Here is a 16,210-nt window from a genome sequence, read left to right on the forward strand (position 1 = left end):
CAGAATTGTGACTTTATATCACACAATTGTGACTTTATATCACACAATTGTGACTTTATATCACGCAATTGTGACTTTATATCACACAATTGTGACTTTATATCACACAATTGTGACTTTATATCACACAATTGTGACTTTATATCACGCAATTGCGAGTTTATATCACACAATTGTGACTTTATATCACACAATTGTGACTTTATATCACACAAATGTGACTTTATATCACACAATTGTGACTTTATATCACACAATTGTGACTTTATATCACGCAATTGCGAGTTTATATCACACAATTGTGACTTTATATCACACAATTGTGACTTTATATCACACAATTGTGACTTTATATCACAGAATTGTGACTTTATATCACACAATTGTGACTTTATATCACGCAATTGTGACTTTATATCACACAATTCTGACTTTATATCACAGAATTGCGAGTTTATATCACACAATTGTGACTTTATATCACAGAATTGTGACTTTATATCACAGAATTGTGACTTTATATCACACAATTGTGACTTTATATCACACAATTCTGACTTTATATCACAGAATTGCGAGTTTATATCACAGAATTGTGACTTTATATCACGCAATTGTGACTTTATATCACACAATTGTGACTTTATATCACACAATTGTGACTTTATATCACACAATTGTGACTTTATATCACACAATTGTGACTTTATATCACAGAATTGCGAGTTTATATCACACAATTGTGACTTTATATCACACAATTGTGACTTTATATCACACAATTGTGACTTTATATCACACAATTGTGACTTTATATCACACAATTGTGACTTTATATCACGCAATTGTGACTTTATATCACACAATTGTGACTTTATATCACGCAATTGTGACTTTATATCACACAATTGTGACTTTATATCACGCAATTGTGACTTTATATCACGCAATTGTGACTTTATATCACACAATTGTGACTTTATATCACACAATTGTGACTTTATATCACGCAATTGTGACTTTATATCACACAATTGTGACTTTATATCACACAATTGTGACTTTATATCACACAATTGTGACTTTATATCACACAAATGTGACTTTATATCACACAATTGTGACTTTATATCACGCAATTGTGACTTTATATCACACAAATGTGACTTTATATCACACAATTGTGACTTTATATCACACAATTCTGACTTTATATCACACAATTGTGACTTTATATCACACAATTGTGACTTTATATCACACAATTGTGACTTTATATCACGCAATTGTGACTTTATATCACACAATTGTGACTTTATATCACACAATTGTGACTTTATATCACGCAATTGTGACTTTATATCACACAATTGTGACTTTATATCACACAAATGTGACTTTATATCACACAATTGTGACTTTATATCACAATTGTGACTTTATATCACGCAATTGCGAGTTTATATCACACAATTGTGACTTTATATCACACAATTGTGACTTTATATCACACAATTGTGACTTTATATCACAGAATTGTGACTTTATATCACACAATTGTGACTTTATATCACACAATTGTGACTTTATATCACGCAATTGTGACTTTATATCACACAATTGTGACTTTATATCACGCAATTGTGACTTTATATCACACAATTGTGACTTTATATCACACAATTGTGACTTTATATCACGGAATTGCGAGTTTACATCACACAATTGTGACTTTATATCACACAATTGTGACTTTATATCACGCAATTGTGACTTTATATCACACAATTGTGACTTTATATCACACAATTGTGACTTTATATCACACAATTGTGACTTTATATCACACAATTGTGACTTTATATCACGCAATTGTGACTTTATATCACGCAATTGTGACTTTATATCACACAATTGTGACTTTATATCACACAATTGTGACTTTATATCACACAATTGTGACTTTATATCACACAATTGTGACTTTATATCACGCAAATGTGACTTTATATCACACAATTGTGACTTTATATCACGCAATTGTGACTTTATATCACACAATTGTGACTTTATATCACGCAATTGTGACTTTATATCACACAATTGTGACTTTATATCACACAATTGTGACTTTATATCACGCAATTGTGACTTTATATCACACAATTGTGACTTTATATCACACAATTGTGACTTTATATCACGCAATTGTGACTTTATATCACGCAATTGTGACTTTATATCACACAATTGTGACTTTATATCACACAATTCTGACTTTATATCACACAATTGTGACTTTATATCACGCAATTGTGACTTTATATCACACAATTGTGACTTTATATCACGCAATTGTGACTTTATATCACACAATTGTGACTTTATATCACGGAATTGCGAGTTTATATCACACAATTGTGACTTTATATCACACAATTGTGACTTTATATCACACAATTGTGACTTTATATCACACAATTCTGACTTTATATCACACAATTCTGACTTTATATCTCACAATTCTGACTTTATATCTCACAATTCTGACTTTATATCTCACAATTGTGACTTTATATCACGCAATTGTGACTTTATATCACACAATTGTGACTTTATATCACACAATTGTGACTTTATATCACACAATTGTGACTTTATATCACACAATTGTGACTTTATATCTCAGAATTGCGAGTTTATATCACACAATTGTGACTTTATATCTCAGAATTGTGACTTTATATCACGCAATTGTGACTTTATATCTCAGAATTGTGACAATATATCACGCAATTGTGACTTTATATCACACAATTGTGACTTTATATCACAGAATTGTGACTTTATATCACACAATTGTGACTTTATATCTCAGAATTGTGACAATATATCACGCAATTGTGACTTTATATCTCAGAATTGTGACAATATATCACACAATTGTGACTTTATATCACAGAATTGTGACTTTATATCACACAATTGTGACTTTATATCTCAGAATTGTGACAATATATCACGCAATTGTGACTTTATATCACACAATTGTGACTTTATATCTCAGAATTGTGACTTTATATCACACAATTGTGACTTTATATCTCAGAATTGTGACAATATATCACGCAATTGTGACTTTATATCACACAATTGTGACTTTATATCTCAGAATTGCGAGTTTATATCACACAATTGTGACTTTATATCTCAGAATTGTGACTTTATATCACACAATTGTGACTTTATATCACGCAATTGTGACTTTATATCACGCAATTGCGAGTTTACATCACACAATTGCGAGTTCATATTTACAATTGCGAGTTTATATCACACAATTGTGACTTTATATCACACAATTGCGAGTTTATATCACACAATTGTGACTTTATATCACGCAATTGTGAATTTATATCACGCAATTGCGAATTTACATCACACAATTGCGAGTTCATATTTACAATTGCGAATTTACATCACACAATTGCGAGTTCATATTTACAATTGTGACTTTATATCACACAATTGCGAGTTTATATCACAGAATTGTGACTTTATATCACAGAATTGCGAGTTTATATCACACAATTGTGACTTTATATCTCAGAATTGTGACTTTATATCACACAATTGCGACTTTATATCACACAATTGTGACTTTATATCACGCAATTGTGACTTTATATCACACAATTGCGAGTTTATATTTACAATTGCGAGTTTACATCACACAATTGCGAGTTTATATTTACAATTGCGAGTTTATATCACACAATTGCGAGTTTATATTTACAATTGTGACTTTATATCACACAATTGCGAGTTTACATCACACAATTGTGACTTTATATCACACAATTGCGAGTTTATATCACACAATCGTGACTTTATATCACACAATTGCGAGTTTATATCACAGAATTGTGACTTTATATCACAAAATTGTGACTTTATATCTCAGAATTGTGACAATATATCACGCAACTGTGAGTTTATATCTCAGAATTGCGAAATTATATCTCAGAATTGCGAGTTTATATCTCAGAATTGCGAGTTTATATCACACAATTGCGAGTTTATATCACACAATTGCGAGTTTATACCACATAATTCTGACATTACATCACGTAATTGTGAGAAAAAATGTCAGAATTGTGACTTTATAAAAGAGTTCTGAGATAAAAAGTCGCAATTACTCTTTTTATTTTTTTATTTAGTGGTGGAAACGGGCTTCCATACTTTTGAAATAAATCTCAATACTTGAGTTATTATTATCTGTGATATTGAACGGCTGTAATGTAACTGTGTGACGAGATGCATTAAAACCACACGAATCAACACACCTGTTAAACTGGTCCTTTCACTCGCATGCATTTGAACCGGGGAGAGCTTTTCCGTTTTGGGGATGAGAAGTGGCGTTTGTTGCGTGAGCAGAGAGGAGATGGTGCTTCCCTGAATGTGTGCCGGTGACAGCGGTGCGATCGCACTAGAGGACCAGGGGGGATTGTGGGAAATCTGTGATCCTCCACGACTGCTGCTTTTTGGCTGTAATGGAGGAAAAATGCACTCTTATCATCCACGATATGAAGAGTAATCATATTTTTGGTTATTCATTATTTATGTTTGCATGTTCAATATTTAAAAGAAAGACGTTTTTTGAGCATACTTGAGTGTACACTAACAGTCAATGCTGTAACATTTTGAAAGAAGTCTCTTCTGCTCACCAAGGCTGCATTTGATTAAAAACGGTAAAAACAGTAATATTGTGAAATACACCGATCAGGCATAACATTATGAGCTTCCTAATATTGTGTTGGTCCTCCTTTTGCTGACCCATCGAGACATGGACTCCACTAGACCCTTGAAGGTGTGCTGTGGTATTTGGCACCAAGATGTTAGCAGCAGATCCTTTGAGTCCTGTAAGTTGTGAGGTGGAGCCTCCATGGATCGGACTTGTTTGTTCAGCTCATCCCACAGATGCTCAATTGGATTGAGATCTGGGAAATTTGGAGGCCGAGTCGACGCCTCAAACTCGCTGTTGTGCTCCTCAAACCATTCCTAAAGCATTTGTGCTTTGTGTCAGGAGCATTATCCTGCTGGAAGAGCCACAGCCACCAGAATACCGTTTCCATCAAAGGCTGAACATGGTCTCAGCAATGCTTAGGTAGGTGGAGCGTGTCAAAGTAACATCCACATGGATGGAGGACCCAAGGTTTCCCAGCAGAACATTGCCCAAAGCATCACACTGCCTCCGCCGGCTCGCCTTCTTCCCATAGTGCATCCTGGGGCCATGTGTTCCCCAGGTAAGCCACACACACACACCCGGCCATCCACGTGATGTAGAAGAACACGTGATTCCTCAGACCAGGCCACCTTCTTCCATTGCTCCGTGGTCCAGTTCTGATGCTCACGTGCCGCTGTTGGTGCTTTCGGCGGGGTCAGGGGTCGGAGGTCACCCTGACTGGACCATACACAACAAGCTGAGCTGCTCTGTGTATTCTGACAGCTTTCTATCAGAACCAGCATTAACTTCTGGAGCAGTTTGAGCTCCAGTAGCTCATCTGTTTGATCGGACCACACGGGCCAGCCTTCGCTCCCCACGTGCATCAATGAGCCTTGGCCGCCCATGACCCTGTGGCCGGTTCTCCACTGTTCCTCTTGGAGCACTTTTGATAGATACTGACCACTGCAGACCGGGAACAGCCCACAAGAGCTGCAGTTTTGGAGATGCTCTGACCCAGTCGTCTAGCTGTCTAGCCTATGATGAAAAGCTAAATTTTCTGCATCATTCCTCCAGTCTCTCATGTCTAAATGTCTGTCAGTGTGGTTGTATTATTGTGCTGTATCCATTTAATTCTGCTATGAGAAGAGCTTACCGGAGAGATGGGTGATGTTGGTCTGTGGCCTTTTAACCCCTTTGAAGGAGCATCAAAACTCAATGATGTTTTTCCTAGAGAGAAGGTATTAAAAAAATGTTCAGGGTTAAAATAAATGTAATTATATCTATAGCATCTGTGACATGCTGTTAGACTACAAAAAAATATAATTTAGACACAATATACGGTCAAAAGTTTTACACCGGTAAGATTTTTAAATGTTTTTAAAGAAGTCTCTTCTGCTCACTGCAAGGCTGCATTTATGCTATTAAAAATACAAAAAAAAAAAGTGAAATGTTATTAAAATATAAAATAACTGTTTTCTATTTGAATATATTTTAAAATGTCACTTATACCTGTGATCAAAGCTGAATTTATCATCATTACTCCAGTCTTCAGTGTGATTTCCACCTGATCCTTCACTAATCATTCTCATATGAAGATTTACTGCTCAAGAAACATTTATGATTAATATCAATGTTGAAACAGTTGTGTAATTTTTTTTTTTTTTAGGATTCTTTGATGAATAGAAAGTTCAAAAGAACAGGATCTTTCTGAAATATAAAGCTTTTGTAACATTTTACTACCATTTACAAGGTTTGGGTCGGTAAGAATTTTAATTAATTAATTTTATTGGGAAAGAACTTAAAGAAATTAATACATTTATTTAGCAGGGATGCATTAAATTGATTGAAGTGACAATATAGACATTTATAATGTTGCAAAAGCTTTATATTTCAGATAAATACTGTTCTTTTGAACTTTCTATTCTTTAAAGAATCCTAAAAAAACATTTTACACAGCTGTTTCAACATTGATAATAATCATAATCATGTTTCTTGAGCAGTAAATCTTCATATGAGAATGATTTCTGAAGGATCATGTGACACTGACGACTGAAGTAATGATGCTCAAAATTCAGCTTTGCATCACAGGAATAAATTCCATTTGAAAAGAAAACAGTTATTTTATACTTTAATAATGTTTCACAGTATTACAGCTTTTTGGTATTTCTAATAACATAAATGCAGCCTTGGTGAGCAGAAGAGACTTCTTTAAAAACATAAAAAAATCTTACCGTTCTAAAAAAATTTGTGTGTGTGTATATATATATATTAACTATATTAGTTAAAAATAGTCACATTGGTTAATATGAGCTTCAATTGTTTTGAACATGGGACATTCTTTTAAAGGTGCCCTAGAATGAAAAATTGAATTAACCTTGCCATGGTGAAATAATAAGAGTTCAGTACATGGACATCACATACTGTGAGTCTCAAACACCATTGCCTCCTACTTCTTATGTAAATCTCGTGAATCCAAAACACAACGGGAAAAAAAGTGCTTCTCAACATAAACCCAACCGTGACGTAAGCGTTGGGGATCATTTATATGCACGCCCCCAACATTTGCATCTGTCCAAACATGTTCATTGTCAGGCGGAAATGACGGAGCGAATCATTAAAACAAGCTGCTGGCATGGACACACTTCATGTTCAGGCTGTTCAGGAGACCTGAGGACTTTACATATCCTTCCCACAGATCAAACATGTCAACAGTCACGGTTGATGTTCATAATCCGATACCACAACAATTTAATTCAAGATCGTTCGTTTGTTCGGCCCATTTCAATCAAGCTTCGCTCAGCGTCTTAAACTGAAGAAAGGGGCGACTGTATTCCTGCAAGCAGTAAGTAGAGATTTATCCACTTATTGACTGTTTAAACAATCTCTGATTAAATTGAAAGTTTCTTAGAGAGACCGCAGTGTCCAAATAACGCAAGATGATTACAGTAACAATAGGAAACACCAAGTACCATACCAAACTAAATAGTGTGTCTAATGACAAAGGGGAATATTATTTTATATTACAAAATACAACCGTAGATACTTCACTTACAGATCGTTCACTCGATCCTTCTAGCAAACGTCACCTTTTCCACCAAATAAGGTAAAATTATAGTCATTTGACAAGGCTATTCATTTTGTAAAAATATAAGTTATATTTTTGAGAACTGAAGTATGGTGTTTCCTATGATGTTTTTGCCTATTTGTATTTCAGATTAGGCTACATCACAGTCACTGCGTACCCTTAGCCTACATTGTGACTAACGTTATATAAACATGCAATATCGTTGACGAAAAAAGACAAGTCTAAAGTGTAGGCTGCACGACACACTTTAAGCAGAACATCTCAAATGGAGATTGATAAAATGCAGCTTAGTTGTTTGGTGTTTTCAGATAGTCTGTGCGAGAGAGAAAGAGCTTGCTTGCATATGGTTGCCAGATTGGACATTTTTAGGTAAAAACCGGAGTGTATACGGGTTTCTCTTCACAGAAAAGCTGTTTGGAGGATTTAATACTGAAATCTGGAAACCACACGAACTCGAGCTCTTTCTTGCGTGCGGATGATCTGAAAACACCAAATAAAACAAGTAAGCTGCATTTTATCAATCTCCATTTGAGATGTTCTGCTTAAAGTTTATTTAGCCGGTCTGTGTTCTGTCAGGACTCACGAGCCGCTTCACTGAACTGCTGTGAGCTGCTGAAATAAGCCAATCAGAGCAGAGCTCAACATTAATATTCATGACTCTTCCAAATAAGGCAAAAACTGAGCATTACATCCTAGGGACAATTTATAGGGTTGTAAATGGACCTGTAAAATTGTGTCTGGACAATTTTTTTCCCTTAAATAAGCCACATACCCTCTATCAAACTAGAGGGTATGTGTATCAAACATATACATACGCTCTTGAGATCTGGAAGAGAGCAGATTGGCCAGGCAGCTTGTATGAGTGGGCGGAGTTGTAGATGACGTCATCGCCCTGGGAACCAATTGGGCTCCTCCTGTCTTTTGTTTGTGCTTCCCCCTGCCAGTAGCCACACCCACCTGCTGTGGCACAGAGAAGCAGTGAGAAAGGACGGCCGAGGGCAGAGATGGGGTTGCCGTCGTGGGCTGGTAGCTCAAAGACATGCAGGTGGAAGATGGAAACATTTCAGCAATGCTGGAGTATCCGTGCCCATGCTGGGCTTCCGATGGGAGGGTGGTCATGGCAGAGCCGGTGTGGGTGATAACCGTGGACGTGGCTGTCGTGCAGGTCCGTGATTGGCTGGATGAATATCTGTGTCTGAGGCAGGTTGGTGGGTAAGGACTTTCCTGAGCAATCGCACCGGGCATCTCAGTGCTTGCCATGGCCGTGGCGTGACCGCCGAATGGCGTCTGCTGACTGTAAGAGGCCATCCCAGACGAGAGGTTTAGAGAGTGATGGAAGTCACCCATGTATTCTGTATGACCTTTGAATTTGCGATCTGAGGTTTCAGCACTAGGGTTGAAGGTCATGTCGGGGTTTATGGTCTGCCGAGGATAACTCAGTCCAGGCAGGTTTACAGATGAGGAAGGCTGGGATAAGTTTTCAGCTGAGAGAGGAGGCTAAAAATGAAAACAAGCAGAATTGAAATGATTTGACAAAGTTTGTATCTTGTTAAATTTATGTAAAAATCTTATGAGATTAATAGTTCAAAGCATGGTACACATTTCAAGATCAACATTATTAAAATGAATAAATAAATGTAGTACAGTTATTTATTTATTTCATTTGAAAAACATTTTTTTTAAACTGTTTTAAAAAAATATGTTGAAATGTATGTTCATAACCATGTCAATAATAATATATATATATATATATTATATATATGGACATAAATATATGGGCTTGAAATTCTGTGTTTATTGCAAATAATGTATTCATTCCAGCAGATTTTGTGCTGCACATTCACATTCAGCACTTAATTAAGTTTTTCGTCAAACACACACAAAATAATGTCAGAAGCGGTCTTGGTGAGTATTCACGTAAACACAGTCAGTTCTGTTTTAGGTGAACATAAACAGTTGAGAAAGAAAACACAAATGTATCAGTATATTGGATCCGTGCGTCAGCTCTTAAAGTGACAGCAGCTTAATATTCCTGATGACAAATGATGAGATAATATTAAAAAAAATATCTATATGGCAAATTTTCCCCATGGTATCGATGTCAAAATTGTGGCTATTGAAAATGCTGAGTGGCTAGTAAGTTTGGAAAACCACTAGACACAGTGTCTGGAGAGTAAAGAGTTAAATGTCAAGCCCTGTTTTTATATATATATATATTAGGGCCGGGACTTTAACACGTTAATTAAGATTAATTAATTACGGGAATTTAACGCTTTAATAAGATTAATTACGCAAAAAATAAATAACATAATTTTAACTACACTTATTTTTGCACCGCGGAACATTTTTCAATGAATGAGTTTCGACGGACCGATTATACTGGAACACCAACTAGCGTTCACAAGTCACGACAACAACAAACCATAGTGAACATGAGCGAAGAAGCTGAGACCGCTTTGTTTGGCCCCGTGGATGGGAAATCTTGTTTTAAAAAACCAAAGGATGGAAGCGTCGACAAGAGCATTGTGTGCAAGCGATACAACAAGGAATTCACCGCAGCACATCGAGCCTCAAATATCACACATATGCTTTTGCTACACTTAATGGCAAACATTGCTCTGGTCTGCTGGACTGAAATAAATAATCAATATTTTGTTGATTAAGCTTATGTATTCAGTCATTATTCAATGGTATACTAAAAATCCATGTGAAAAATTACTTCTCACTGTTCTCAGGTCAAATATTTATATGCAATTAAAATGCGATTAATTTCGATTAATTAATTACAAAGCCTCTAATTAATTAGATTAATTTTTTTTTATCGAGTCCCGGCCCTAATATATATATTTTTTACCATATATGTATAAAAGTCATTTTTACCATTTTTGGTGACATAAATGGTCTTTCACAAGACCACTAACTAGTGTTTTTTAATCTCTGAATCAGTGTGGTACCTGTGTGAGCAGAGATCCTGTGTGTATCATCTGACTGGTGACCTCAGAGGAAGGAGTTGAAGAAAACGCAGCACTGGACGAACTCTCAAAGAAGCTGCAGTCTGAATAACCCACGTGCTCCGTCGGCTGCCCACGCAAACTCATGAAAATATCTAGGAAGCAATGAGCAGAAGGTTAATTCTGACTGTGCTAAAACAAGCTTCACTACTACTATTGCATATACTTAGGGCTAATGATCTGAACCACGGCCGCATTATGAGCTAAACACAAAACAAATCGCAAGCAAGACTCACATTTTCTTCAGAAATATCCACCTGAAAATGGCAACAAGAAGCTGAACTGACTACTCTAACAACATGAAAGTGTCAATGCAACATGGTTTGGTCTCACACAGTATATAAACTATTCCCCTAGACCTGCCAAACCCACATGCAACCAATCACAATGCCTGATGGGAAAGGTATTTTCCACCTTGGATAATGTGGCCATTTAATACCAGACCTTGGTTTCTCACACAGTCACAACCGGGTCACATGCACACTGCAACCAGTCTTCAGTGTGTGTTGACATCTGTGAGAAACCTGGCAGTGCCACAATGAGTGACGGACACACAGCATGACCAAGCCTCATGACCACAGCAGACACTGCCAGGGGCATGACAGTCACACACACACATGCACACACATACACACACACACACACACACACAACTGCTGAAGTCCATTAGAAAGGCCTTGATCCAGAAACTATCCAGATATCTGCGATTAGAGGTGTGCGTCTACGAAAATGTCACAATAGTTGCTTTAACAATGAGGAAGCTGACACTATCGAGACATTATTGAGACAGTAAACAGTAATATGATACATCATAATGAACATGCACGGTACTGTTGTATAAATTCATTATAATGGAAGCAAGTGTACTGTTTTGCATGATTATCAGCAAAATTTTGTGCACTGGAGCGCAGTCATGTTAGGACAGGAAGGGGCCGTCCCCAAACTGTTCCTACAAAGTTGGGAGCATGAAGTTGTCCAAAATGTCTTGGTATGCTGAAGCATTAAGAGTTTCTTTCACTGGAACTAAGAGGCCAAGCCCAACCCCTAAAAAACTATTTATACCATTAACCCCCCTCCACCAAACTTTACACTTGACACAATGCAGTCAGGCAAGTCCCGTTCTCCAGGCAAACTGGCCAGACTTGTCCATGGGATTGCCAGACAGAGAAGCGTGATTGGTCGCTCAGTGAACACGTCTCACTGCTCTAGAGTCCAGTGGCGGCTGCTTTACTCCACTGCATCCCACGCTTTGCATTGCTCTTAGTGATGTAAGGCTTGGATGAGCTGCTCGGCCATGGAAACTAGGGATGGGCATGATTAATCGACGATCGATAGTTGATCGTTAAGAATTTGTTGATCACGTTAATTTGTTATCGATTAATCAAATGCAGGTTTTTTTAATGCAGGTTGTAGTGTGAGTCTTGAAGCAACTGTGTGGCAGCAATTAAACATTTTAACACCAGGGTGCAATATTTGACATACTCGGATACTCGGTATCAGTGATCTTCCGTTTTGATTTCAAAAGAATACTCATGAAGAGGTCACAGTGAAGTTTAAATCACGGCAATTTAAAAAACTAAATAGTTCACTGCAAACATTGCGATGCCTGTGTATAAGAAGTACAACATGGCCACGAGTCAAATGATCTACCGCTTAAAGTGCCTCCGTCCCTGGTTAATGTCGGTGGGGGTGCATCCTGCTGACCAAAGTTAGCGTGGAGGTAACTTACCTGTGCATCCCAACAATGTCAGTCCCCTCAGAGCAGGTGTTTTCATGGCGTGTCCATTTTTATATCGGTCATGACATGCGAGTCTCAGAAGCGGCTCGAGACGCACCGTGCATGCTAGAGATGCCTTTCACGCGACACGCAAGCGTGTTGGAAGCGTTTCCAGGAATGTAATTTTGAAACAAATGCACATTAATAAATTACATTTTGATGTTTGAAAGTCTCTAGGTTAACATAAATGCAGATATAGGCCTAATTATAACAAGCAGCCATTATCGGGGCCAAGCGCAAAGAAGAAGACAAGACATGCCAGCATGGCTGGAAGTCTCAAGCCAACTGCAACAATGAGCCATTAAGGACCTATTAAGTTGATTTTAGGCAAAATAGCAGTCAAATTTTAAATACAGTCAATAATAATGGTTTAATGGTTTATCACTTTCGACCAATAGGTGTCACTGTTACGAAACTGATGTGGTTTAGTCAGATTGAGATGACAATGACACATGCAAAGTTTGGTGTCAATATGTCAAAGCATTGCAGAGATACAGCCTCAAGAGTAATTTTTGCATCATGGCTCAACTCTGTTGCAGTGGTATATGAAAACTGTTTTGTCTATCAATCCGAAATCCATAACTATTTGTCAGCATGGTCTGAAGACGATACGGATCAATTTTGGTGAAAATCGGACAAACGGTCTAGGATGAGTTTGAAAAAGTAGATTTTTAACAAATAACAAGATGGAGCACAGATATGTTTGCAAAATATGGCAAAATTGGTATCTATCTTCTCGGCATGAGCCAATGAATGTATTATGACCAGTCTCATTACAATAGGCTAATTTAATCAAAAGTTATTAGCATTTTTGTACATTTTATTACAACTTTTGACCACAAGGTGGCGCTACCCCGAAACTTTTTGAGTATCTTCAGGACATGGAGCGGAAGACACATACCGAGTTTTGTAACGATACGCTAATGCATTCGTAAATTATAGCATTAGCATTTTAAACCATAATACTGCATTGAAGTCAATGGGAATTTCATGTTTTGTTTTATTATAGCGCCACCAAGAGGCACAATCCCACCAATTTTTTTATGTGTCCTCATAGTGAGCCCATACATATGTGTGTCAAGTTTGGTGAAAATATCTCATTTTGTTTTGGAGTTATAGACATTTATATGAAAAAACACGTAAAAAAGGACTGACACCTGACTTTGATTGGATTTTACTACCCCTTACTATCAATATTTTGAGATTTGGGCATTAGCGTATAGCTATCGACCTATGTTTCCGAACTTCTGAGGCTGGTTTCGTCTCGATCGGACTAGCGGTTTCGAAGATATCAGCAAATGTTTTTTAAGCACTAAATTACAACTCTGCGCAAACCATATGCCGAAACCTGGCAAGTCTGGTATCGTTGGAGTCGGCAAGGATTCAGGAGACCAAAAAACACACTCCCATCAAAATATGTCAACCACACCCAAAGTTATAAGCGTTTGAAAAAAAAAATTCTCCACTAGGTGGCGCTGTTTCGAAACTTCTCAGGCTACTTCAGGGCATCGTGGTGATGACCCATACCAAGTTTCATAACAATCTGTTCATGCGTTCATAAAATACAGCATTTTTGCACATAATTCAAAATGGCCGACATCCAAAATGGCCGACATGGTAAAATTGGATATCAGTCGACTCGGCATGACGCCCTGAATCTAATGAGACCAATTTTATGATTTTTGGATAAACGGTTCAGAAGTTATAAGCCAAAATAGGCATTTTTCGTATCTCCGGACAGGTAGGTGGCGCTGCGCCGAAACGCTGCATGTTGCTTCAAGTCATGCTTGTGATGACATGTACCAAGGTTGGTTTGAATACGATAAAGCGTTGCGGAGATATAGCCTTTAGTGTGTTTTTGCAACCTCCACGTAAAATTTGTTTGTGCGTTTATTGAAAACGATTGGACGAATCAACTTGAATTCCATAACTTTTTGTCAACATGCTCTGAAGATGATCTGTTTCAATTTTCGTGAAAATCGGAGCAACGGCCTAGGAGGAGTTCGAAAAAGTAGGTTTTTCAGAAAATTCAAAATGGCGGGAAAATTTGCATACCGGAAAATGACATCATAGGGTGAAATCGAATCGGCTTGAGCTAAGGAATCCGATGAAAAAAGAATTTTGTTTCTAGCCCTTAGGGGTCAAAAGTTATAAGCATAAATATGAGTGAAACTTTGGACAGGTGGTGGCGCTAGAGGGATTGAGTTAGAGGCACCAAATTTGCTATAGTGACAGCTCAGACTGGCCTCTATGAGTGTGCCAAATTTCACAACTTTTTACCATACGGTTCTATGGGCTGCCAGAGACTCCTATGGCGGAAGAAGAAGCAGAATAATAAATATAGCTGCAAGCAGCCATTATCGGGGCCAAGCGCAAAGAAGAAGACAAGACATGCCAGCATGGCTGGAAGTCTCAAGCCAACTGCAACAATGAGCCATTAAGGACCTATTAAGTTGATTTTAGGCAAAATAGCAGTCAAATTTTAAATACAGTCAATAATAATGGTTTAATGGTTTATCACTTTCGACCAATAGGTGTCACTGTTACGAAACTGATGTGGTTTAGTCAGATTGAGATGACAATGACACATGCAAAGTTTGGTGTCAATATGTCAAAGCATTGCAGAGATACAGCCTCAAGAGTAATTTTTGCATCATGGCTCAACTCTGTTGCAGTGGTATATGAAAACTGTTTTGTCTATCAATCCGAAATCCATAACTATTTGTCAGCATGGTCTGAAGACGATACGGATCAATTTTGGTGAAAATCGGACAAACGGTCTAGGATGAGTTTGAAAAAGTAGGTTTTTAACAAATAACAAGACGGAGGACAGATAGGTTTGCAAAATATGGCACAATTGGTATCCATGTTCTCGGCATGAGCCATTGACTGTATTATGACCAGTTTCATTACAATGGGTTAATTTAATCAAAAGTTATTCGCATTTCTGTACATTTTATTACAACTTTTGACCACAAGGTGGCGCTACCCCGAAACTTTTTGAGTATCTTCGGGACATGGAGCGGAAGACACATACCGAGTTTTGTAACGATACGCTAATGCATTCTTAAATTATAGCATTAGCATTTTAAACCGTAATACTGCATTGAAGTCAATGGGAATTTCATGTTTTGTTTTATTATAGCGCCACCAAGAGGCACAATCCCACCAATTTTTTTATGTGTCCTCGTAGTGAGCCCATACATATGTGTGTCAAGTTTGGTGAAAATATTTCATTTTGTTTTGGAGTTATAGACATTTATATGAAAAAACACGTAAAAAATGACTGACACCTGACTTTGATTGGATTTTACTACCCCTTACTATCAATATTTTGAGATTTGGGCATTAGCGTATAGCTATCGACCTATGTTTCCGAACTTCTGAGGCTGGTTTCGTCTCGATCGGACTAGCGGTTTCGAAGATATCAGCAAATGTTTTTTAAGCACTAAATTACAACTCTGCGCAAACCATATGCCGAAACCTGGCAAGTCTGGTATCGTTGGAGTCGGCAAGGATTCAGGAGACCAAAAAACACACTCCCATCAAAATATGTCAACCACACCCAAAGTTATAAGCGTTTGAAAAAAAAAATTCTCCACTAGGTGGCG

At 37.3% G+C, this 16,210-nt stretch overlaps 1 protein-coding gene across 2 annotated transcripts in view; it reads right to left on the reverse strand.

Moving 5' to 3' along the window:
- LOC137071587 (carbohydrate-responsive element-binding protein-like) overlaps positions 1 to 16,210 on the reverse strand; it is a 67,172-nt gene that overhangs the window by 21,076 nt on the left and 29,886 nt on the right. For both annotated transcript variants that reach the window (XR_010904455.1, XM_067439716.1), the window contains exons 8-11: positions 10,766 to 10,917; positions 8,627 to 9,308; positions 5,880 to 5,953; positions 4,347 to 4,548 (exon numbers count right to left, since the gene is read on the reverse strand). Coding sequence is in view for 1 of the 2 variants with exons in the window: in XM_067439716.1 (XP_067295817.1) it covers positions 4,347 to 4,548; positions 5,880 to 5,953; positions 8,627 to 9,308; positions 10,766 to 10,917 (1,110 nt within the window). In the remaining variant the exon portion in view is untranslated. The remainder of the gene's footprint in view (positions 1 to 4,346; positions 4,549 to 5,879; positions 5,954 to 8,626; positions 9,309 to 10,765; positions 10,918 to 16,210) is intronic.

This window comes from Pseudorasbora parva, chromosome 3 (assembly GCF_024679245.1).
Source record: "Pseudorasbora parva isolate DD20220531a chromosome 3, ASM2467924v1, whole genome shotgun sequence".
Lineage (NCBI taxonomy): Eukaryota > Metazoa > Chordata > Actinopteri > Cypriniformes > Gobionidae > Pseudorasbora > Pseudorasbora parva.